The sequence below is a fragment of the Plodia interpunctella genome, chromosome 21, assembly GCF_027563975.2.
Source record: "Plodia interpunctella isolate USDA-ARS_2022_Savannah chromosome 21, ilPloInte3.2, whole genome shotgun sequence".
In the NCBI taxonomy this organism is placed as follows: Eukaryota; Metazoa; Arthropoda; class Insecta; order Lepidoptera; family Pyralidae; genus Plodia; species Plodia interpunctella.
The window spans coordinates 4,812,034-4,839,053 of NC_071314.1; the positions used below are offsets into that span (position 1 = coordinate 4,812,034).

Consider the following 27,020-nt stretch of genomic DNA (forward strand, 5'->3'; position numbering starts at 1 on the left):
TTTATAGAAATTGGCTTTTATTAAGTACTAGCTTTTGCTCGCGGTTTTGCCCGCGTAAATTTCCCACGGGAACAATTTTTTCTCCGGGACGAAAGGTTCTTTCTCCAGATCAATCCTCTCAATCTCCAGAGAATATCTAGTGTCACTAATAAAAATATCGTCCTTTATTGGGAAGTTTGAAGGTTTTCTTAGGCATAGTTTAAAGTTGTATAAATGCAACAACGAAACAGCATAGCTAGTCGTTCTATATTGCAATGAAAATCTTGGGGATAGGTGTGTTGTGTGAACATCATTCAAGGAATCTCGCTCAAAGAATTAACTTAGCAATGCTGTTAGCCTGTCTGGGCACGTTACCTGTAACTAAAGGCAGTGTATTATATGTTTTCTTTTTAATACTTAGTTATTTTTGGTCTTTTTTATTTAGTTTAATTAGTTTGTTTAATTTATTTTGTCAAAATCCTGAATGTAATGTTTTTATATCTGTGGTATTTCCTAACTTTTAGATAACTTATTTTTTATTTTAAATTATTAATAAATAGTAAAAACATTTGCGTATAACAGATTACCTGTCATTTGTTGCTAGGCAACTGTCAGTTTGACATATTTTTGTTTTGACATTTCAATTCAATTTCATTTCATTAGCCCATTTGCCTGCCCACTCTTTTTTAATAAATAATTTGCGTGGTCTTCCATTATAAAGCATTCAGGAAGTGAATTGAAATGGAATTGGACGGAATCTAACGACTGACCTCGTGTGTTCCAGTTACGGATAATTGCACCTTCCCACGCTACGAACGGCATGTCCAGATCGAGACTTGGTTTCTTGAGTCATTTTTATTACTGTGCTGTGCAGTGAACCGCATCGGTTGTTTTATATTGATCCTACAAAATGAGTCATTTGGCCCTTTTTATTTGATTTTGTAGAAGTCTTGGTGAGTCAACCAACTCATATCAAAAAAGTAAACAATATTCTAAATTTGAACTCTCAAACGGTTGCCCATCTTATACTAGGTAGGTAGATACTTTTTTATCAGTTATTTTATCAATTCCTTACAAATATTCACATAAAGCATTTTATCAAATTAGGACAATTATAACATTTACCAAATTTTTATTAAATTTAGTAGGTAGAGGGAAATAATAATAATGTGTTGTTACAACTTTTTTTTAGAAAATGTCTCGTCCTCGGCCCCAATGGCAACTACAAGCCTTGGCTGCACAACGGAGGGATAATGAGCTTAGAAAAGCTGAGGAGTTAAAAAAAGTTAATATTTTTTTATGTATTATGATTAAAAAAACATATCATATGTATTTTGTGTAGGTTAATATATATATATATATATATATATATATATATATATATATATATATATATATATATATATATATATATATATATTATACATATGATAAAATCATAGATTGTTTGTTGGTTTGTTATGTACCAATGCAAATTTCTGTGTATTTATTAGCTTGCTACAAAAAAGTTACAACACAGTGGGTAATATAATTTACATTTTGTATCTATAAAGAATAGTCAGACCACATTCATTGCCATTCTAGTCATAACATGAAGTATTAAATTATTTTATTAATTAAATTATTTAAAAAGCAACAAGCAAGACACAGAAGTATACACTATAGTACTGGAAGTATTTACATATAATCTGTGACCATACACTTTGCATTTTGGCCTATTGATGTATCCCAATGCTGGGTAAAGGCTTTCCATGCAATCAAGTTTTAGATTTATTAAAGTGTATTGTATAGAAATTTTAAAAAATATTAAAATATCTGGTACCATATTCTTAATTTTAGGTAGCCAATTACTTCGAAGCCAACACAAACAAGTCGAGGCACCATGAGCAGTGGACCACAGAGGGGTACTATGAGAAGGCCAACCGAGAGGCCGAACTGCTTAGTGAAAGAAAGATTAGAGCTGCGTATGTACTAAATTGTTTGTTTCTTTTTTCCCGGTAGTCTTTTGATCATGCTTAATATTATTATAAAGAGGTAAGTGTTGGTGTGAGTTTGTATGTTTGAGGAGGGTAATCTCCGCTCCACGGATAATAAAGCATTAGAAAGGTATGTTATCCCAGAGTAATCTTACAGCAATATAGGCTATATTTTATCTCAAAATTCCCACAGGAGCGAAGAATCTTATAGAGAGTAAATAAATGTACATACATGGGATAAACTCAAGATGTGTGATTTATACGTATAAATCACACAGATTGAGTTTATCCCAAGTAAGTTCGAAACTATTATGTTATGGGATACTAACTCAATGATGCTATATGCATTCAATTGCTTTAGTTGTTGTTCATAAGATAGGTAGATGATTTCTATTCCTCTGAGAACCTCCTGGGTGTTATCAATTAAAATATAAATGTGTTTTTACTTTTTAATTTCCAGACAGTTGGAAGAGAGAAGGAAGAAATTGGAACTGATGTTGTTTCAAGAAAATATGCAATACCAACAAGAATTGAAAAACTTGGCAGCTCAGCCGAAATTCTTCAAAAATGGGTAAGTTACACTATGCTTTTAACAACAGAATCTTTTTTTTAAATTAAATTTTTGGCCATACACTTCCATTATTCATATACAACCACTGTTTAGCTACATGTTTCTGTTATGACGTTAGTTACAAGTAATCAATAATTTCATGTATTTCTTTCAATAACAAATAATATGGCAACATTTGATTTCATGTGTACTTCTCACTTATTCTTATGGTCGTATTCCTCATGGCTCAGGGTCATGGTCATGGCCATTATGTGGAACTTGTGGACTACACATACAACGTCTTCCTTGGCAATATTCGCGGAGTGGTTTGCCATTGCCTTCCCCATTTCACACTCAAGCTGATAAATCATCAAACATCAACAGTGCAGGTTTCCTCACGATGTTTATCCCGCATCATGAGACATATAGGTGTGTCGTGTATTGACTATAGGACAATGTAATATACAATCATCAAACCTGTAAGCATGTGGTGGTCTAATTAAACTATTATTCCCAGTAAACTACATAGTACTAATATTTTCAGTTCATATCTAAACAAAGTACCCACATCAACCCTCCAAGAGATCAACCAAGGCATAGTGGACAAAGAGGAGCAGCTGAGGCGGCAGCAGGCTGAGCTGCGCCTGCACCACGCGTGGAGGCTGCGCCAGCCGGAGCTGAGGGCCGCCAGCTCCTACATCGCCAGCGGGAAACTCAAGTCTGCTTGGTCAGTACTGCTGCTATATCTGGCTGTGTCTCAGGCAGCAGGCTGAGCTGAGACTGCGCCAAACCCTAGCAGAAAACTCAAGTCTTGGTAATCTGGGTTTTGTGTTGTTTGTCTGTGGTCTTTTCCCTACATTCCTTGTCACATGTATAAAAATCATCTGTCTATATCGTTGTTCTTTAAATTTAAATATTAATTAACAAAACGATTTATGTAAGGAAAAACTGGTTTAAAGTCTAAACTAGCGTTTCTCATCTATGGGTATACACCAGTGGGTGTATACCCAATTACCCATAGTTTGGGAAACGCTGGTTTTGGTGTGTCGTAAAGAGCTCCCTCATTACCCAGTGGGGTAACTGCAGGGTGGCGAGCTCTGAATTGTTTTTATTAATTTTATGCCTCTTTTTCACTAAGACAGCCTAGAGTTGGCATCACAATTTGAATACATTATATGAGTTGTAGTTCAGACAACTTTGGATCCCACTTTTCTAGACATTCACGCCATCTTTATTTCACCACGTTTCAGGATGGAGCAGCTAGTGGAGAAAGAGATGCAGAAGAAGAAAGAAGAAGAAGAAACCAGGAAGGTGTTACAGGAGCGAGACGCGGACCTGCGCCGACAGATACAGAAAGAAGAGGAGCGGCTTAAAGAGAAAGAGCTACAAATGAAGGTATTCCTTCTTTCCTTTCTTATCGAGTGTGTTATTGCTAACACTGGTGTCAGATATTCGACTATTAAGTCGCCTAAAGACATCTGACACGATTTTTACAGCTGTCTACCGCCATCTCGAGGCAAATAGTTGCATAAATACTAGTAAAATGGCCAACCAGCCAGTATATTTATATTTCCGGTTTCGGCTACACGCTATCGGTGAACTCAGACAGATGCCGACGCAAATAAAAGTACAATGCGTAGTTTGTAAGTGAGCTCTTTATTATTACAAGGAAAAACCAGCAATGTACGGGGAAATCGTCAAGTTTGGCGAAGTATTATATAGGCTTATAGATTGGAGCCGGCATAATGTCGTGAAATGATGGAAAAAGAAGAAACCTGCACAAGACAAGACAGAGACGAATTCTTCTGTATTCTATTATTCCTCATTTTAGCTGAGATTAAGAAGAGAAGAAGAAGAAGTAGTCGTGTAGTTCTGTATTTGTAGATTTAGAAAATAATTTTGTGTGCATCATTTCAGGAGCTCCGCGAAAGCCTGGAGGGTCAAATAGCAGAATTGAGCGAAAAAGAAGGCGCAGTAAAAAAACTGCGCAAAATAGAAGAAAGAGAGAGGCTTATCCTAGAGGAGTTGCAGTTTATATCGAGCGAGAGAGAGAAGGAACATACGAGGCTGAAGGCGGAAAGAGACGCAGATATTGTGAACATGGGTTTACATAAATACAAGTTGAAAAGGAAAGTGATATCGATTTTGAAAGAAATCGATTTGGACCTGCAAATGTTGGAGAAAATGAAAGCAGCGGTTATGAAGGTAACATTTAGCTTACAATTCATATAATTGCCATAAAATGCTCATTATGTAATATTATTTTATGATATCCTAGTCATTTTTACAGCTCACGTCCTTATTATAAAACAATAAATTTCTTATTATAAATATATATTTTCTATTTATTTTGGATAATTAAATTATATATAATAAATATAAAATTTAATTATAGAAAATAATATTGCGGTATTAAGAAATAATAATTTCAGGATGTGGAAACCCAACAAGAAAAATGCGCCAATCACAGGCGCGTGCTGGACTCCGCGCTGCAGCAGTTAGAGGAGCACCGCGATAGAGAGCGACAGAGACAGAAGAACATCGAGGCTATGTACGACGGCGAGGCGAGGCAGATCAATGAGAAACAGGATAAAGTAAAGCATTTTGTAACCATTATTTTAGATTAAAAAAAAAAACACTTTGAGGCCAAATGGCCAGTATTTTTGCACCATTAAAAAAGAAACACTAAGTATAGAGAAATGACCCAGTATCTTGATTTTGATACTGTTTATTATTAAGTGTGCTGTCGATTGTTGTCCGTTTATGAAAAGTAATTGTCTCTTCCAGATGTGGGCTAAAGAACGCGAAGCACGCTCGTTACTCATGCAAGAAGTACTATCAGCTCTGAAGAGGCAGGTTGAAGAGAAATTGGAGCTAAACATACAGAAACAGAAGGCCAACGTTCTGGAGCGTGAGAAGATTCTGGAAGACATGGACAGCTTCCATAAGGAAGTGAGGAGTAAGGAGCGAGAAACACAGGTAAATTTCTCTCTCGGTCTCTGTTGTAGGTCCGTTCCATTATTGTCTATAGGTTTTGACACTGACGTGTGTTGACATACATCGAAGCTTCATATAATTTCTGCGCTGTACTTCGTTGTCTGTCGACGGACGTCAAAATGACGGAGCGCGACTGAACTATGGAGCCAGTGCTCCATATCTTGTCTGCCCTATGTCATTTCACTACATAGTGTAGAACAAGTCGCTTCCTGCTGTTTATCCCTATGTATGCTTAGATCTTTTGTTGCGGGTTTTTTTTAATTGATAGAGTGATTCCATAATATTGTACCCGTGCGAAGTCGGGGTGGGTCGCTAGTATTTTAATAAAACCCTATATATTGACCAGCTACTACTTTATATATAACTAGCTTTTGCCCACATCTTCGTATGTGGAATTTCAGGAAATCCCTTCTTAGTGCTCCGTTGTTGATTTCTTTAGCAAGTAGGTACATCTAGTTTTAAGAATGTGAGCTGTTGGTTCTCCTTGAACATGTTAAAATATATATATATTTGCAGCTGGTGAACTCGTCGTACGCTAGCGTGTCGGCGCTGCAGTCGCAGCTGCACAGGCTGCAGCAGCAGCAGCAGCAGCTGGCGGCCGCGCGCGCGCGCGAGCTCCGGCTGCGCGACGCGAGTGCGCACGACCGCAACATCAGGTCAGGACGCTGCATTCGGACTCTATTGAGATGGCACCCACGTCCCTAAGATTATTTTTATTTATCTATTTATTTATGTTCAGTACGCAACGTAACAATGTGAATATAAAGTTTACAAATAGGAAACGAAGTACAAAGTTGCTACTTATTTCTATAGAAATTTCTTCCAGTAGAGTCACGAAAAAAAATGAAAAAAAAAAAAAAATTTGAATCCATCTTCTATGCTTCGTTTTCTTTCATATACTTAATGATATTAGTTAATTTATGTCATCACAATCAATGAATCTGCAACATCTATTTATTATATATTAAAAAAAAGAATTGAAACAGATAGTTGTCACTTATTTTTTTATTTTTTTGTTTTCACTTCTAGTGACCCTAAATAATCCTCTCCTATTTTTTTTTTTCGTAAATATTTTCCAGACACAGATATAGTTCAATTACAGTTTTATTATAAATATAGATATGGGTCATTGGCATTTGTATTAAGTTGTTTATACTGTAATTGTATACCTGAAATAAAATTATTTATTTATTGAGTGTCCCTTTTAAATACATTAATATATTTAATTCAAAAACTGAATAATTTTCCATAGACGGTGATATATTTATTTTTACATAACACATAAACTCGTAAATTGAATTAAAAATTAAACATGCATTTGTGTGGCACAAAATGGCTACCTCAGCTAAACACACCAGGTGTATCAGCTGATTTTCAGTCCTTGTCCAAAATTGTCTGTATGGATTATTCAAATATTTCTAAATTGTATTATTTTCCGTCTTCCAGGCAGGAGATTGCGAAGATGCAACGCGAGGGAAGCGTTCAAGCTTGGACATGATTGGTTACACCATTTGTATTTTTTATTTACATTACCAGAATCTTTCATTTTTATTTACCACAGCGGCGTAGTATAATTTGTATCTATTAGTAGGAATTATTACATTACCACTGCGTATTGGATTACTGTTTATTCATAAAAAAAATAAATCTAAGTATTATATAGTGCGATAGTGAAAAAATATTTTTTTACCTTCAAAGTATGCTTTAACTTTTTATGAATAAGGTTTACAATATGAATATTAAATATAAATTAATTAATATTGAAATATGGCAGTTACATGGTGGCTCAGATACGTTGTTGTTTCCAGAGATAGTAGATAGCGCCGCTATTTACAGAAATTTAAATATATGGAGCAATTTAAACATACATTGGGTATCATTGTAGTACCCAAGTCCTATAAACAAACGAAGTGGTTTTTATCACTTTGTTACAGTCTGTGTACCAACATTTTGTTACATTCTGTGTTTATTCCAATGTATTTATTAAGATTGTACTTGTCATATTAGTTGATAATAATTTTAGAATAAGGATAAATTCAAGTCTGAGAGAGGTCTACCAATGGCCTAAGTCAAACACGTGTGATTTTGAGTGATATTATTATCTAAACATATTTTAAAAAAATAGCAATGTATATGTGGTGTAATACGAGCAATACTCTATCGATCATGGTCGTGGCGGAATTAATGTACATTGCTTAGTTTATAAATTATAGTTTTGTATAACGACAGGAATTACCAGCAATGTAGTTTGATTCGCAACAATCGCGAAGCTAAATGTAATTATTTTACAACTAGAAGATATGAAATAAATAAGTAATGTATTTTGATATTCTTTCCAAAATTGTTACAAAATTGATTTAATTTGCATGATATTATAAGAAAAAAGATTATTTGTTTGGAATAAAATAAATCACATATTTTTCAAATACCTATCTATTTATGTTATTAAAAGGAACTTGCTTTAGAAGAGTCGGACGCTCAACAGAAGTTATTGATTCCTCATTTTTATAAACTCCATGAAAAATAAATTGTTATAAAATTGTAGGTAAGTACCTATTATAATTTATATAAATGTTTTTTTCTGACACCTTGTGGCAACATTTATAATTTACTTACCGTCTTGGTAGATGGCGTAAGTAGTTGTGCCTTTCAGCGACATCTCTGAAACAGAAATGTTAAGTTATGAAATGGTAATCAAAGTAGTCGCAAGATGGCGCTGCTTGCTTATTATTTACTGATTCATATTTTTAGCACACAGATGTCGCTACGAACGTAAATAGATGCGATGATAGATGTCGCGGATGAATAGTATATTGCGTAGTTGTGAGATTTTTTACCGCAAGCAAAACCCAGCAATGTATATCGAAACAGTTCAAGCCGTGGAGCCGGTACTACACTCAGATACTGACGCTGACGACTGAAACCAGCAATGTATCCTAATAATCGAGAAGATCGGATAGTCTATTGCCAGCCTGAAAGCTATATTATTTCTTGTTTAGTGCTAATAATATATTATAATAATTACTAATACTAATAATAAATCATGTTTTAGCGTTCACATTTTGGCTGGCTTTGTTAAACATACCATGAGACTCATGCTTCAATAGTTACTACTGCCCAGTTCTGATGCTCCCATTTTCGTTACGTCGTCATTCGTCGTCGTATCAACGTAGAGCAACGCAGAATTGTATGGAGTTTCAAAGTACGTCGATGAAAGTCAATATCATAATAAATATTTGCATGCTTCTCAAATCTATATATCTCTTTCATCTTCTTATGCTGCCAATTGCGTTCGGTGCTGTGAAGCCGCAAACCCGGTGTCAGCGTAAAAATAATCTTAACGTTTTGAAGATTCGGCTTTTGGTTGCAACTGGCCGCCTGCCTAAGCTGTGTCCGCGGTAAGACATCTTCCCGGAGTGGAGTGGAGTGGAGTGGCGAAGTGCTCCTATTCTAGACAACCTTCATATTAGTGTGAATGGTGCATAGTTCACCTAGGTGTTCCTAGGTGAACTATTTTGGCGTTCACGGGTCAGAAAGGAATTCCCCGTCTATAAACTATTTATTGCCGACTACACACTAACACAGATGTCAATGATAAACATTGCGTAATTTGTATGAGAGCTTTTGTTTATTGCAAAAGTTATTGGCGAATAGTTATAGTCGCTGATATTGTACAGCCGACGTATAACATTTTGTACCTCTAAATCGAGCTGTTGCCTCGGAGCTTGCATGATAATGTAAGGAGGATATGCGTGCCAATGGTCTATTTCCTAATAGTCAGACCATTGGCACGCACATCGAGTTCCCTAACTCGAAGACTGTGCGAAGTAGAGAAGAAAAAGTAGGAAAGTGGACCCAAGGCTCCGCGGCCTTACAGCTGAGGAAAAACCGGGAACCCTCGGATGAATGGGAGCCCCGGATCGCTACTGTAACTAGGTAAATATATCTGTGTTCGTTTGTTTTGTTACATTATAAAGGTTTTACCAAAAAATAAAGTCTTGATTTCTTGAAATGTAGACAAATAATTCCAGTGATCAAAAAGTCAACCTGTATATTTTTATACCTGTCCAGAAAGGAATGCTCTGAGATATTGGAGCGGAAATAATGTTGGTGCTATGTCAAATACAAAGAAAACTCCAATACCTTAAAAAATACCTTAACCATAAGCTAAGAAGAAAGAGAAGGTTATTGATAGATAATGCTTTTAGCATTTATTTTAGCAAGATACTAAAAATATACTCTACCAGTCAATCTGAAGATGACGTCCGTCCTTTGTATAAGTACAATATCCTAATCCTAACTAATGAAATGCGAAAGTAACTTTGTTTGTTTTTTTTGTTACTTCTTCACATTCTATAATTTTGCATACATGTAGTTTGAAGTATGGAGAAGGACATATTGGGTACCTTTCATCCCGGAAAACGCGGCGAATTCGCGGGCACAAGCTAGTCGGTAAATAAAGTTTGATTAAATAAATATAGATAACGAGCTAGCGTAGCCAAATGAGATAGAAGATTTTCATATAACTTCTCTGTCCATCTCATACAAAGCGGCAAGGTAGACGGTAGGTAAAAACTGGGCATACGACTAATTAGCACTCTGTCCCGTTCTCGTATATATACGCGTTTCTTTTTCTTGTGTGAACGGAATATATGACGATATCTTTAATGCTATATCCATACTTACTTAGCAAGAAAAAACTATTTGATATAGGTAACCCATAAGAAAAAACATACAACTAGGTAGGTATGTGTAGGTTATATACTTTGGTATGAACTTATGTATAAGTAAGTAGTTGAAGACATTTGAATATTCGAAATTCCTAAAAATCGACTCTCAAGACCTGCAATAACGACTTCCTTGATAATGCATGTAAGTACCAATCGTAGCTCTATCTATCAAAAATTGGTTGTTCGATTTTCAGCTGTTAGATAATAATGTGTTATAATTCAATGAAAAAGTTGTTCCTATTTTCATATTAGTGGAAACTTTTCGAAGTTTCGAAAGTAAGTAAATGGTTGACGTTTGAAATCTAACCTTTTCTAACTAACCTTATGCTATCATTAATAGGGCTGCTATTGTGGATGTCGTAAGGGCTTAAAAGACAGCTAGACACAGAGAAGGCAACAAGAGCATTCCGAAAGAGTGTTGACGTCAGGTGACGTGTGGTTGTAAAGTCACAGTCAAATCTATAAAATTCAATAGCTTATTTTTTGTGGAATTAGGGTTTCGGGGCGGGGTGGGTTGCGAATGAAACCGTCCTTCGTTCTATGTTCAGCGGTGCGTTTATATAATATTGAGATGATTGAAAATGGATTTGTCATAGTGTAATTTCGACACACAAAAGTTAGTAGTAATGAAGTAGTATGATGCCTAAGACTACCTAGATTAATAGTGTTACCCAGTCTACTACATTTTGTATTTGATGACGAAATAATACTATGGCGAAATTCAACTCCCCTCTATTGAGACGAACTTAGTTTAATTTTATCAGACATTAAATTAATAAAATATAAAGCGGTGATTTATATATTTCTTCTCAATTGCAAAGTAGGATACATATTACTAAAATATAAATATTACTGTAAACATTTATGAACGATATTTTTAAAGCATACAAGGTAGTGTAATTATTGAAAATACATTCCGAAATTAGACCATCATTAAATCAGAAGTGAAATTCAGCTATCCAGTAATCAAAATAAAGAAATGCGAACGCATTGGAGCAAATGTACGTCTTTCTTGAAGGCGGGGAACTGTCTACATAAACATAACACGCTCACGCCCCCAGTCAAAACATCCTGAACTCAACTGAACCAAACCATAAAATAAGACACCCGGCCAGCCTAGAGACGCAACCGAAAAATCCAGGCTCTATAATTATGTTCAGCTACCACCCGATCTACCGGCAAGCCAATTTAAATTTACTGCGAACGCCGCACGTGTCCCACAAAATGAAATCCCACTACCGCACAGAAACACGCACGAAAAAAAACCTAGAGAGGAAAAAAAACATCGCAGGCGCCACCCCTTCGTCGCTAGTGGCTGCTTACTTCAACCACGCCTGCCTCGGAACGCTACTCTTTCTGTCTCGCTCATGCTCACCTACAAAGTGAACAGCTAGCTCTGTCAGATATGCGCCGACATCAAAAAAGTACGGGTTTTATGCCAGTACGCGTTTAGAAGTCGCGCGTGTAAGAGCGTTGTCGGTGACGCCGCGCGAAATCGTCGTGGTGTGTCAAGTGCAGTGCCGTGTAGAGGTGCCGAAGTGGCGGGTTTCCTTGCCTCAGGACGGGGGGCCCATGCCCCCTTCCATCAGCACCACATTGGTAAAAGTTAGTGTCCTGTGGTATAAAATAAAACACTTTGAGTCGGTCTATGATTGGGTGGAACTGTGAATGTGCTTGACGATGCCGACGTATGGAGGTTATTTATTGTTTTGTTTGTTGTTTTTAATATTTAGTTTTTAACATTATCAAGTGTATTATTGATCTAATTTTTATTTAAATAAATTTTACTAACCCAATGTATATTTATTTTAGCATTTGTAACAAAAACATTTTAGGTATGTAAGTTTATGTTCTACGATCTTTCACAATTGAAATATCCATATTACATATTCGCATAAAAATCTATTTTTGTAATGGACTCGTGCTCAGAAAATAAATATAAAGGCAATTAATTCATGTGTGCTTACATGGTTACCATGTTATGAAATCATTCCATATAGGTACTATTACTGTATCAAATACACTATCTTCGCTCCGTATCCCACCTATGCCACTCAGGAATAATGTAGCTTCATACTGGTGAAAAATTTTGGAAATCGGTTGAGTAGTTCGAGAGTTTAGTTTCTAAGTAAATGCACATAAACACACAAACACTTCCCCTCTTTATGAAGTAGTGTTGATTTGCAAATCCGATTGACCCGACAAACTTTTATTATATAGTCTCACAAAATAGGCCTAACTCAAGAACAAACAAAATAAATCTATACCTATCTATATATCTATATAGCAATTTCGGCACTAGAAATTCCTATCCTAATAGCCTATGCGAAAATCTAAAAATGTCTAATCTTAATTTTGTACACAGTAATAAAAAAATTACCTAGGGAGAGTAACAATTTAATTTATAATAATATTTCTGCCATTTAATTAAATTTTAATGGAACAATACCTACATGGCTACTAAAAACCGTAATACCTATGACCTACCTACATAGTGCTTTTAGTGAGGTATTGCTCGATTACAAAAAACGACGTAAAACGAAATTATTAGTCTTCTGCCTAATTATTTTTAGATTCCTACCTGGAATCTTCAAGAAACATCTGAAGATATATTTGTAAGAAATACCTACTTTATTCTTAAGGAATATAAAGAAGACTATTTCGTTTTTAATTTAATTATATTAGGCTAATCTCAAATAACGTAATATTCAAATTTTTTTATAAAATATACTAAAGTAGTAACAATTAGATATCATTTAATCATATTGTTATTCGAACATAGATATGCGATTCGAACATATATATGCGAGTAACATTTAAGCATTAAGTTACTAATTTAATATTTCTTGATAAATCAAAAAACAAAATGGACACTCAAACTAGTTATTTGAAAAATATCAAAAACTTATCTGCACTTCCTGGGTAGGTAGGTATATGCTGTAAAATATATAAATAAATATAATTTTGGTCGGTAATTTAATTTGTAAGTACTTTGTTTTTGTATTTATGGCTAAATAGAAATATGAACAATTATCTATTAGTGGGCACTTAGTTACTTCTGAGTGAAATTCTAATCTAAAATTAACTAGAGAAATTTATTTTTGCCTTGATTGACCATAAAAAATATTTAAAAATTGAAGGAAAAAACCCACCTACGAAATTTTTCTTCAATTTTTGTTTATTATATAGCTGACAGAATTATAAACACTAAAATGAATAAAAAGCAAAGTTATAATTTAGCTTCGTTCTTATGACGAAACTACACAAAATATGAAATTATGACAAAATAACACTATTCCAAAATATTTTCTAAATTTTCTACTTCAACATGAACAGAATTTAATGTCTGAACTACACAGTTATCTATAAGTACATATGATCCTAAATTAAAACATGCGAGCTTCACTATAAAATATTTATAGGAAATAAAACTTTGAAAATATATATCATTTTCATTATTATCATTTTTATGCGTAACATTTAGGCAATGAGATTGTAGAAAAGGAGGTAGGTATTAAATATAAAAGTATTAATAATAGGTTTTTATTTATACATATGATTCTAGGGTAAATAAGATGAATAGGTATATAACATTAACAATGTTTCTCTCACTGCTAACTGTGGTTAGCAAATAAGTATTTACTTATTGGTTATTAGTTCAGTTCATTAGCTCATTATCAGCCCGGATCCTTGACTGCAAATTGGTTCAGCGGTTTCAGTGTAATTTGCAAACACACGTTTTTACACTAAAATGTAATATATTATTAGCTGACCAACGTCGGTCAGGTTTACGTGGGAATCATGACATTACCACAAAGTATTGTTTTTATTTTCACGACTCGTGTCAGCCGCGACACACCGCTTGTGGTGCATACTTATATTATATAGTCAGTCTGTATATAAAAAGTAAAAAATAAATTATTAAAGACAGAAAAAACTATAGACACCGTCACATCATTCGTTTCGCTCATTTAAGAAAGAGAAGTGCGTATGAGAAATCCATAAGAAAAAACGGGACGTAGTCCTAATATCTTTTGTACCTCATCGTGTGCCCGGTTTTGCATTGCCAAATTTGCCGCTTTGTATAAAATGTGGCGCAAAGTTGTTTGGGAATGTTAATGTTATATCGTATTTGACTACGCTTGCTCGGTGTTTTTAGTTTCCTTTGCTTTGACACATCTATATTTAGTATTTATGTAAATAGCAAGTCTTCAAGTTTCATTGAAAGTCGAGTTAGGTACTTTTTTAATTGTCAAGGAAAAAATAATAATTACCAAAAATAATTTAATTTTTCCCTTGTCTTACAATTTTTATATTGTAAGACAATGATGTTATAGTGACGTTACTAATTCAGAATCCAAAAGCATTTCTAATATTACCTATATTAGAAATGCTTTTGGATTCTGAATTAGTAACCTACTGAGCTGATCTGATCATATATAATTTAAAATAATATATTATATTAAATATGGTATGACATATTCTATTTAATATAAAAATTCAATATATCAATATATATTTTTTTTAATTGAGTTTCTAATACATATATTTTTTTAAAAATAACATCAGGAGGTCATTGAACTATAATTGTGTATTTGCTTCCTTTAGCAATGAATTTATTTTATTGATCAATAATCAAGAAATTGTTAAATTATCTCGTTATCTATTACGTGAGATCCTAATTTCAGATACTAGTATGTGTCTGCGATTTTACTTGCGTCAATGACAGACCAAAATCTTCTTCATGATTTATCATATTTATTACAATAGCAGTAAAATCAGTTATTGTCAATATTTTCTTATTTATTATATATTATTTATATTTCATCTAAACGTGTGACATAAAAATAATAAAAGTAGATAAATAAAAGTAAAATTAATTATAATTAAACTTGTATTAATACAAAATTGGTTGTTTTTTAATTTATTGCACATTAATTACATATGGTACACAAAACTAATGTTTACTATTATTTATGCAACATGCAATCCCTAAATATTGGTAATGCTTAATAAGTAATATCTAATAATGAATTTTTAAACAAAAGGATAAAAAATTTCAAAAAGTTTTCTAAAAATTTATTTTAAAAAATACTTACGTTTTATGCATAGCAGCGACATTTATTAAGTGCTATTGGATTTTAGATCAAATCCTACGGGAATCGCTTCCGGGATAAAAAGTACCTAATCAGTTACCTAATATCTAACCTGTGTGTTAATCCAAGTTATAGTTACCTCAATACCAAATTTTATAAAAATTGGCCTATTAGTGGGATTAATATAACTTGACTCTTAGTTACAAATATTAGTTTTTTTCATTCGTATTGATGAAGTGGAAGCAATGAACTTGCTAAAAATTGTTAAGTGAACAACTTAACACACAATGGCTTAATTTACAATTTATACTGAATATTCATTGGTAGGTATAAGACCCGTATTACCTGTGCTCATTACATCATAAAGGACATAAGTAGGTGATAATTTCCATAGTTTTATTTTCAGAGTTAGCTGCAATGATGGAATTGCATCTAATAAATGGGTCAAAATAAGATAATAAATCAGGTCTCGGATAACGTTATTTTTTCGAAACCTAAGAAGGATTAATTTTGATTTCGTTCTGAACGCTTTAAACTTGACGACTTCGGTGGCGCAGCGGTAAGGTTCTTGCCACTGAACCGAGAGGTCCCGGGTTCGATCCCCGGTCGGGTCATGATGGAAAATGATCTTTTTCTGATGGGCCCGGGTCTTATATGTTTGTCTATATATGTATTTGTTATTAAATATAGTATCGTTGAGTTAGTATCCCATAACACAAGTCTCGAACTTACTTTGGGGCTAGCTCAATCTGTGTGATTTGTCCTAATATATTTATATTTAAAGTTTTTGAGCGACAACATTAATCATGTTGTAATTACGTTTCGAACTAAATTTTGCCAACCGACCATAAATAAGAAAATATTATCATACCTATAACTTTTCCAATTCCGGTCTTGTGATTGTTACAATGTGACAAAATTCCTTCTCATTTAAAATTATTCACTGGGCAAAATCATCATCACAATAATTCGTAATAATTTACTTATAAACAAGCAACAATTTACATAAAAATATGTGAAATCTAATACAATATTTTAAGTTTTATAAAAAGAATGCCAGAAAACCGCGGTGAATCGTCGTCACAGATGATAACCAAACGCGCCGTCAGAATAGCGCGCGACCAATTGGACGTTTTGGTTTGAATAAAGAATAAATACCAACTTAAAACCGCGGCGACCTTCATAAATTTAACCAATAAATGTCAAGAGGTGAAAAACGTGCGACGACCAAAAAATACCCCAAAAGTTAAAGGGTTAGATGACAAGTTTTTATGATTTGTGCGACTGATGTCTCATCACAAATGTATTTTTTTTTTTTTTTTATATATTAGGACAAACCACACAGATTGAGCTAGCCCCAAAGTAAGTTCGAAACTTGTGTTATGGGATGCTAACTCAACGGTACTATATTTTATAACGAATACATATATATTCTGGTACATATGTATTTCTGGTATTTGTCAACATTTCTATTTTTTTTTCTCTCTTTGATCGGTAAATTTTCTTATAATAGCACTTCTGTCTTGGTCTCCAATTGATAATTTATAAAATATACTTTATAATAAGTTCTTTTTATACATGTATCTTTTAGTACATGAGCATATTTATTACTTACATAGGGGCAATGGGTCCAACCTTTTTTACTAAGTAGGTACAAGTGAACTTTACAAGTATACTATAAAGTAAGATTTTTGTTTGTGACGAACAAACTCAAAAACTACTTAATACCGCTTTTGAAGAAATTTGCCACACAGACAGATCTTTTTGGAAGTGGTAATATTAAGAAACTTCGACTAAAGGATCTACCTGAGGTACCGCACTTTGCCTAATAGATATTTTGTAACATCCTTGTACAGTGAATTCGTTTTCAGGACGAGGGGAGGCAGGCGGCGCGATGGCGTGCGCCGGCTGCGAGAAGCCGATCCTGGACAAGTTCCTCCTCCATGTCCTGGAGCGGGCGTGGCACGCGGCGTGCGTCCGCTGTGCCGACTGCAGGGCGCCGCTCGCGGACAAATGCTACTCCAGGGACAACAAGCTATTCTGTAGAAACGACTTCTTTAGGTAAGTTCGTCGCATACCGGCAAGGGAACAAATGTTTGTCTATGCCGTCTCTACCTGGTCCTGGCACATGTCAAGTGCTTAAGTATGTAGCATATTATTATGCATGCGTGTTATAATCCCAACTAATATTATAAGTGCGAAAGTAAGTTTGTTTGTTACTTCTTCACGCATTATATACTCAACCAATCTCCTTGAAATTTCGCATAAGGACGGATATGGAGAAGGACATAGGATAGCTTTCATCCCGGAAAAGGCTATATATATGTTTATATATATTTGCGAAAAACCCGTACCTATTTTATTACAGTTAGCGCTGATTATAAGAAAACTAGATGGCGCTGTGTGTATTTTAAATGCGAAGCCGTGGGCAAACGGCTAGTAGTTGGATAAATAAGTATACACGAAGGGATTGAGGGACAAAACGAAGCGGACCCCACAAAAGTCAAAAGAAGAAAAAACACACAAAATTCACATAATACACAAACATTATTTAATAGCCATAATAATTTTCCGTTTTTTTTTCTCCGCGATGTGTTTACAAAATTGTTTTTTCAAACTCATAAGGCGGCGCCAGTGCCGAAAAAATAGAAAAAAGTTCTGTCACAGGACAGGTAAGCGGAAAATGGTTCACTTTAGACTTCCGGTGTCTTGATGGTTTAATTTGGTCGATTTAGGATTCCATGGGCGTGATAAGACTTTTTTTAAGCATTAATATTGCTGCCTGCTGAATGAACTGTTTTGGTGTACCGTTTTGGAAAAAAAATTCGGGACGCCAGAAAATCTTGTAGAACAAGATTTTTTGTTTCGCACATTTTGTTTTTGAATTTTTTTTTTCGCACATTTTGTTCCGACCAAAACGGTTGTACCTCGAATGAAACATGTTAAGGTACTTTGTTACAATCAAACTAACTGATGATTTATCAACTCTTGAGTTCCTAATTAAACAAAACAAGTAATTTAATTAAGATGTAACCATCTCTGTCTTCTCTGTCCTCTCGTCTCCGTGCGCCCTGCGACTTAGGTAATAGTCGTTTGCATCTAATAAAAAAGAAAAAAAAACACCTTCGCATTCACCTTCATTCAGTCGATAACAGTGATACGATTGCTAATTGCGATTAATTTGGATATGTTGAGATGTTCAGGCAACAAAAGTGAATTTAAAAAAATAGTATAACTTCTTCAATTAACTACTTTAAGTAAAAAAGGGATAAATACGGAATCCCACCACCTGTTCGCTAGTCATTAGTAATTTGATGACTTCACTCGGTGACATTTCGCCAAGTGACGTCATTTCCGCCCGTCGGAACCCCATTGTTGAACTATCACGTAAGTATATAATATGAATTGTAAGTTTTTGCTTCAAAATCGTTCTTCATTCGGTCGATCAAAGTGGAATTAGGGGAAAAAATCGTAAAAAACGTAACAGGAAAAGTTACGACAAGAAGGGATGAATTTATCCGTACAAGTGTTTCTAGTTTTTCCTAACACAGATTTTTTTTTCTATTGGCTGTTTGTTTGGGCAAAATATAAAATGTGCCTTCAGTACTTTTTCTCAGTTTTATTAATTACACCATCTACTGTTTTTTTTGTTCTAATTAAAGTATATCATGGTAATATTTTGATATTTGACTGCAAAATTGTGACTTCATAACATAACTCTGCAATACATTTTTTTTTTTCATAATTATTTTCATGTTTTTTTCTATTTTAGCATTAGTAAAAAGTATCTCATAACTATCTTCCAACCAGTCAGAGTTGGAAGATAGCCTATTGAGGTAAAGAATGAAGCCCAATAAATAAAATAAAATCAGAGTAGCTATTCCAAGTAGAACGTGTCTATATTTTTTCGTTAACCTTTGTCGCGTACTCTCGATTTTCTTGTCATTAACCATTCGCTCCGGGACTCAATAAGCAGAGAACGCCAGGTGAAAACCGTAGCTAAAATATCTGAAAGTCGATTACAGAGAGAATACTTCGACTATTTGAAGTCTCGGAACACATTTTTTTTTAACTCGCTATGAAATAGAATGTCTCAAAATTAAAGTGACATTAAAAAGCTCCAATCAGGAGAAGCTGATTTATAAAAGACAAAGTTTTTCTTTAAAAGTTAACTTAAGTTTATCATTAGTTTCTTTAAATATGGCCGATTGAAGGTCATCATCAGGTGTAGGGAAAATAGGTTTACCCCTGGGTAAAATCTGTGCATAAATGTATTTGCGGCGAACTAGCTCATCGTATGCCGGCTCCACACTATCCTCGAACTTAGATGCCGACGCAAATACATGAACATTGCGTAGTTTGTAGGAGTGCTTTTATTAACCGGAACTCAAACCAGCAATGTATGCCGAATTCGTCAAAATTCCGCGAACATGTCCGTGATAGTGTGGAGTCGGCATTATATTGGGTCCGCGCCTGGGCATACTCATATTTGCCTTGGTTCATGTTAATATTGATAGCTTTAAATTCTCAATTTAAATTCTTTATAATAACTAAATGACATCAACAGCTAGACATAATATAAAATATCCGAGTAAATTTAAAACTCCAAACATTTAATCAAGACTAACTTACGCTCTGTTAAGATCTGCTATATTTGTTCCTATGATATTACAGACAGAAACTTTAAAATCTTATAACATCTGTTTGCGTCGGGGATTAAAAAGAAAAGTAATCTGGTGTCACTCGTGTCACTGAGCAACGCAAGCGCGTAATAAATCTCAATAACTCATTATATTGTCTATGCAATCAATGCCTTAGTTAACCCTTCGGATTTCAACCAAATATAAATTTTTTATTGGCTTCGTTGATATGAAAAGCAGATTCACAAAATAAGGTAAGCACAGAATGCTTCTAGCATTATGATCTGCTCTTTGTACCAATTTGGTAAAGTTTGAATGATTAAATGTATGATTATAAATGCAATGCACTATTTTTAACCTACGACGGAAAAAGAGGGGTGTTATAAGTTTAACGTGTCTGTCTGTGGCATCGTAGGTCCCAAACGGATAAACCCTAAATTTTCGTTTAGTTTTGTGTAATAGAATCTATTTTTCCCTAGTGTTCTTAGCCATATTTTATGAAAATCGGTTCATCCGTTCAAAAGTTGTAGCGAAATGAATATTTAAGGTCGGTTTTTTTTTCAATATGTCTAACAAATAATTATTTCACTCTAAGTATTTCTTTTCAAACCAATTCACGAAATTTATTTGAAATATGCAGTACCAATTTAATAATTTTCTTATTTGCTTACGTAAATATAAATATCATATTTCTTTTATCTATGGTAAATATAAAGCCTCTTTTGAGAACATGATATTCATTCAAAATTGTCTTTTTTACAGTATCATAATAAAGAACGTTTTACCCTGTCCTGTTGTTATGGTTATTAATTTCGATGTCATGACCATCGAAATAATCATTTTTATTTAATGTTCGATGAATTTTGTTCAATTCTTTTTTTAAATTTACTGTTTTCTGCCATTTCTATGCTATCTTTATTGTAAACCAACCAGAGTTTATGTTTTATTCATACGGCCTCCATCGTTTATGCTAATGGCACAGGTAATATTTCAATGTGATGATAAAATGATAAAAAAATAGATAACGTGCAGTTTCTGTGTAGTTTACTGAATAAATACACGTGGTATGACTTTTTTGTGTTCGAATTTATGTAAGTAGTCTTTTTCGTACAAACGTTACTTAAAATAAACATCTTACTTTATTAATACCCGCTCATTTCATTTTTTTAAAGTGTATAATCTATATTATATAACAAAAACAATACAACACAACAGAATTTCGGGAAAAAATTGCCAAATGTGTCATTCCAGATTATGTAACCCGTGTACCGAATTTCATGAGAATCGGTCTATTCAATGTTGCGTGAAAAGGTGACAAACATACATACACACATATTCATCCCCACAAACCTTCGCATTTATAATATTAGTAGGTTATATATTATGTTACAATATTATATTAGTATTGCTTCATAAATTCATAGAGCTTCATTACATGTCGCAATATTTTTTCTCCTTGTCTAATGATACATATGAAACTATCACGTTTTTCCTCGAATCAAGAAGTCGGATGAGCAGTTTTTGCTTGTTCTTAATGATAGAAATCTGATAGTCATTAAATAGGTTTGCTCGCAAAAAGCAATGCCACCCACTATGTCAATACATCATTGTAGATCTCATTCATACTTGCAATTGTAGAATGTCTTAATAGCAGGTTACCAAGAGCATTTTCTGCAAGAATTTCTTGCAGAAAATGCTTTTGGTCACATGCTACCTCTAAAAAAACTAATCAAAATAGGCATGTTAAAAAATTTTTTTGAAAATATCTTAAATATGTTCTTGGATTTCACGTAAAAAAATATAAACATGAATTTTTCGTTAAAAAATAAACAAGGTTTTTATGGTCGTAAAATGCTTTAAGTATATCATAGAAAATCGACGCGTCCTGTATTTTCAGGATAACTAGATGTCATAAAATTAAAAAAATGTGCAAATTGCACTTACCTATATTATCCAATTCAATTACTAGATCGTCTATAACCTTTAACGTTTTTAGTTATTTTTTATTTAAAAAATAATAATGTATGAAACAGCGTCGATAGTGTATTAGAGTCGTTATCATTCATTAGTTCACTTTGAATTGCATTAGTTGTTTTAGAAGGTTTCTAGTATTTGCGAGGTCAAAAGTTAGTATTTATGTATATGCAGTCCATATTAATATAAATAAAATGTTTATGCGAAACCATATAGTAAGAACGTATTGTCTGTAATTACTTGAATTTATTAAATACCACTTTGAATATAAAATATGATCAATATTTTCTATTAATTATGTAAAATAAAATAAAAGACAGGATATTATGGCAAAATAATGAAGTTTCATAACTATGAGAAATCATAGGTCCACAGAAGTCGAACAGTTATTTTAATATCATATTTTATGGATACACGAATTCTCACCGCCATTAAAAAAACTCATCGCGTTTAGCAGTAGCCGTCTGATTGCCGTTGACCTACAATCCATAGTAATTAAAAAAAAAACACCGCAAAGATCAGAAGAATCTCACAGAATGTTAGTAGGTAATGTTCGAATAATCACTCACTATAAATTCTAAAATCGAACATTCGTTAGAGCGCTACTACTTTTTTAATAACAGCATGCGTGTAATCGACCTCTTTGGACATTTGGATGATTTGCATAACGACGCCATACCGATTCGTCGAGCTCAACGTGTGGTCAATATTCGTCAATCTTTGCTAAATATTTTTATTTAAGTGCCCTACTACCTACCTACAGTTATTTATTCGGAATACCAACTACTTTATACATCAGAAATTTAGGAAACAGTCATTTACATTTATCTCGCAGGTTGGATTTTAAGCAGACTTTAAAAAAATATATACTCGTAGTGCCTAGTGTACAGCTTATTTTGGTAATATGCTTTTGATATTACCATAAATTAATCATCAATTACTTATAATTTCTTAACTTTCCAAAAAAGCGAACAACATATATGACTTTCTCCTAGTTAACATCTACAATTATTTACAGTTTAATATAAAATACTTGAACATTCATGTATCTTGATTAAACATAGAAATAATGAAATGCCCATTAATAATTACAACTGACTAATAAGTATCTCCAATTGAAGATGTGATTGGGTACATACGCAATATTGAATCCATGGCTCATCTTTTATCATACTGCCCCAGTCCAAACTGCCCCTCCTCGTGCACCATAGATTGACCCTCAGAAAATACCTTAGTGAGGCTAAAGACAGTTGTTCTGGCTACAGTAATGGTATAAATTAATATGATTTTTCTACTATTTCACCTCGAAAAGAAGAAGACAAAGACCATTTATTTATACTATATTTCTTTTTATCTGCTCCACAGGCGATATGGCACCAAATGCAGTGGTTGTGGACATGGCATATCACCATCGGACCTGGTCAGAAAGGCCAGAGAAAAGGTCTTTCACCTCAACTGCTTCACGTGTCTCGTCTGCAGAAAGCAGTTGTCCACCGGCGAAGAATTGTATGTTTTGGATGACAACAAGTTCATATGTAAAGAAGACTACTTGGCGGGAAAGGCGCCAACGACGCAGCATTGTAAGTGACATTTGACACTGACACTATCTTTTTTTCTGTTTCCGGCCAGTGCGGAAAATCTGCGTGTTTTGTTTTGTTTGATGAATCAATTTTACAAATTCCTAAAAACCAAATGCAACACTTTTTATCGAGAAATATTTGCGTCATCGCCAATTGCAGGTCAGATTTTTTATAAGACTTTACTTAGGTATTCTATAAAAACAAAGTTTATTTCTACAGAAGATCTTTCTGAACTTTTTGTTTAGTAGTGAGTTTGTATCTGTAACAACAAAAACTTAGAGTATAATATTCTAACGTGTTCCAATATTTTTTTACTTATTTATACCTCCTTATAATAAGTGCTTAAACTGATTTTCAAATTAGAAAGGAAATTGTTATGTTCACGTATGGCGACAATCCGGGTCAATGTCGCAAAATAAGTTCAGTCAACATGTAGATTACTTTGAAATTGCACTATTCTTGTCCGCAAACCGACATTATTTACGCAAGTCCAATCAAACATCGATATACGCTATCACGTACACAATCAAATCCAATGTTGCTATATGAAAAAAATAAATTAGGTCTTTTATTGTCCTCACCTCCACTCGAACCCAATCGATGTCGAATAATTACTTTTCTAAAACACGACCACGTCCCCTTCAATTTCCGAACGTGACATGTGAGAATTGCATTCTCAGTTTAAAATGCGTTTTTTATTGTTTAAGAACGTATCGAGGCAACAATAAAACTCTCGGAGCACCCATTTTGAAATCGGAGTTTTCGATCAATACGAACCGTAACCGAATCCAAGTGAAAAAAAAAAAGGAAAAAAAAGGCGTCGGACAAAAAGTCAACCGCATTACACATTAGCCACGTCTCCACGCAGTAGTGCCTTAGACAACTTTTTTTACTTTTTATTTACTGTTTTGTCGACAACACCTTGACGTGAGTTAGAAAAACTGACGGATTGTTGAAATGCAGAAGTCGTGAGTTCGGTGAACAATTGAATCTTGGAATGGGGATAGCCCAATGTTTTGATTGAGGGGATTGATATCATCCCCTGTTTATGAAGGGCTCTAGCAGAGGCGTTCGCTTGTAATTTTTTAAACTGGTAGAAGTACATGTAGAAACGAGATATATTTGGCCGTTATTTAGTTCCAGTAAGACTGGTTTTAGTAGTAGTGTAGTCTAAACTCAATATTGATATATTCAGTTGTAACTTATGTACGTGTCAACTTTGAATATTAAGTATTACAATGTTATAGGGCTTAATGAGAGCTGTTAATGATGAATGCATTAAACAAATGATCCAAATTTTAATTACTTACGTTTTTTTTTACTTCCTGACATTTTTAAACTTCAAAATTCAAATAGCGTACATATGTATTCTAATACTTAAGGACAGTATTTGAATTTTGAAGTTTAAAAATATATATCTTAAATAGATTTCAGATGTATTTTTCAAACTTGATGGTAAATCATCGACGTAAAAATTTTAAAATTTCTAACCAGCCAGCATTAAAAAAAGAACAAACTACTCAATAAAAGGATTTTCCCCGGATTATTTTTCAATGGGGTGTATATTTGTTCAACAGTGGCCGCAACATGTGCCCGCCCGCGGCCTCGTCCGTGTTTGCCCAACGTAATTGTGTTTAGACATTGTTAGACTGGAATGATGTTGGTAAATAAACGACGTTGCGGAAAACGGCGCGATCGAGCACGTGATATTTGAACGTGTTTTCTGTTTACTTGTCCAATAGGCACTTATGGGCATTGTCGATTGGACAAAAACAATGTTTTTATTATCTGATTTTTATATAAGGCGTAGAGCGTTTCTTGATTGTAAAAAAAAACTACTGTTATACTACTTATATTTACTTAAAATTTTAAAAGATTACGTAATATGTAGGCTTATGGAATGATAATAAATCTAATTATTATTTATTTCATGTTTTTTCTAACACGAACAATTGTCTTAACATTTTTCATTTACTTTGTGATAATAAGAAGATCTAAAAAAAAATAAAAATTGTGTTCCAAATGAAAATGAAATTATTTTTATGTTTAGTCATGAAAACGCGAAGATACATCTTTGACACACCCCTAATGCTCAGTGAGCGAAATGATACAGATATGGCAAACACGGAATTGTTTCCACTAGCTGAACTAAACCCCTTGCTAGATTAGACCGGGAACCGAACCCCGGCCCTCGGGGTTAAGAAGCTTACGCGGTTATTGATACGGCTAATTCTAAATTGCACCACTTTTTATGGTATTGTCTTAATATTGAGATGGTGAAAATTTATTTTTACCGTATCGCACTAAAATCTCAATCCCAAATGACATGACGGTGAAAAACTATGTATTATTTTTCTAAGTGGTAATTTACGCTTAAATGGAAGTAGATACAGTTACTCTAATCCATGAAATTAGAAGATAAATTAATTCAAAGTAAATAAGCAATTGAAATATTTAAATATGTACAGCTTTCTAAAGCAATACACCAACAAGTGATTACCCACTTGAAATCCGTTAAATTATTTTCATTTCAATTATTTGTTCACATCCGATATCTAGAAACGGTATACTTTTATACTGTAGTTCGTGAAAGCAAATAGTGAAAAATTATAACCAGTCTTGCTGCGCACCGGAGCTTTTAAGGGAATTTTGGGATAAAAATTACAGGTTATAATTATATCCGTGTATACATTTTCATAGAAACCCGTCTAATAGATATTGCTTAATCGAGAATTTATTATAACCGATTTATTTTATTTCAAAATTTACATTAAAAGTAAATCAGATTTTCTTGTTTTTGACACCACTGAAGAACAGCTTTAAAATTCTATCTTTTTGTTTTCCATTTTCTTCATCTTTGAAACGCACGTGGCTGATAAAGTCCATAAATATATGTATATATTTATTTCCTCCTTTCGTTCGGTATCGGAGTCGCACAGGCGAGGGTCTGTTGGACCCCTGACGCGCGCCGATAACGCTTATCAATCAAATGCACGCGCCGGCTTCGTATACGTAGTAATGTTCGAAAAATGAATTCGCGAACTTTTTGCTGGCCTAATAATAAATTATGTATGTGGGAAAAAAGGCAAAATTAATTACTTTTTTCGCTTATGTTATAGATATTTAGCGGTATTCAAGATTTGCTTTAAAAAATTGCGTTTTAATTCAAAACAATGTCATGTTTAAGTAAATTAACTGTGTATGTTAAGCATGTGTGACACGCGTATACCAAATTGAAATTATATTAAGAAATTCAATAATTTCTTAATATAATTTCAATTTAAGCTAAGTTCGTTACTAAAAGATTTTTTTAGCAATCTAAAAAAATCTTTTAGTAACGAACTTAGCTTACGATAACAAAAACGACTATATATTTTGATAGCATTGTAAGCAAATCGACATTAATACCGTATTAATAACATCGCTCTCGTAGGGTTGGACCCCGGCGCTCCCGGCTGTTTGTCTGGAGCCGATAGGAAGATCTGTTATTTCAGATCG

General features: G+C 33.8%; 2 protein-coding genes across 6 annotated transcripts in view; both read left to right on the forward strand.

Annotated features, from left to right (window-relative positions):
• The first annotated feature begins 644 nt into the window (after positions 1-644).
• On the forward strand, positions 645-7,930 carry LOC128679381 (trichoplein keratin filament-binding protein-like). Of its 2 annotated transcripts, none has more exons than XM_053761565.2 (11): positions 645-1,011; positions 1,172-1,264; positions 1,819-1,943; positions 2,416-2,526; positions 3,050-3,232; positions 3,756-3,900; positions 4,423-4,710; positions 4,938-5,099; positions 5,293-5,484; positions 6,019-6,158; positions 6,949-7,930. In XM_053761565.2, exons 2-11 carry the CDS (start codon positions 1,175-1,177, stop codon positions 6,998-7,000), a joined length of 1,488 nt encoding a protein of 495 aa, XP_053617540.1. In that variant the 5' UTR covers positions 645-1,011; positions 1,172-1,174; the 3' UTR covers positions 7,001-7,930. The 2 variants fall into 2 exon arrangements, with proteins under 2 accessions (XP_053617540.1, XP_053617539.1); XM_053761564.2 differs by having other exon boundaries at positions 646-932.
• A 3,734-nt stretch (positions 7,931-11,664) lies between these two features.
• Lim1 (LIM homeobox 1) overlaps positions 11,665-27,020 on the forward strand; it is a 56,636-nt gene continuing 41,280 nt past the window's right edge. For 2 of the 4 annotated variants that reach the window (XM_053761531.1, XM_053761530.1), the window contains exons 1-3: positions 11,665-11,928; positions 17,200-17,389; positions 23,308-23,522. In XM_053761531.1, the coding sequence (XP_053617506.1) occupies positions 11,901-11,928; positions 17,200-17,389; positions 23,308-23,522 (433 nt within the window). In that variant the 5' untranslated portion in view covers positions 11,665-11,900. The remainder of the gene's footprint in view (positions 11,929-17,199; positions 17,390-23,307; positions 23,523-27,020) is intronic. The other 2 variants (XM_053761528.1, XM_053761532.1) reach the window with 1 other exon arrangement.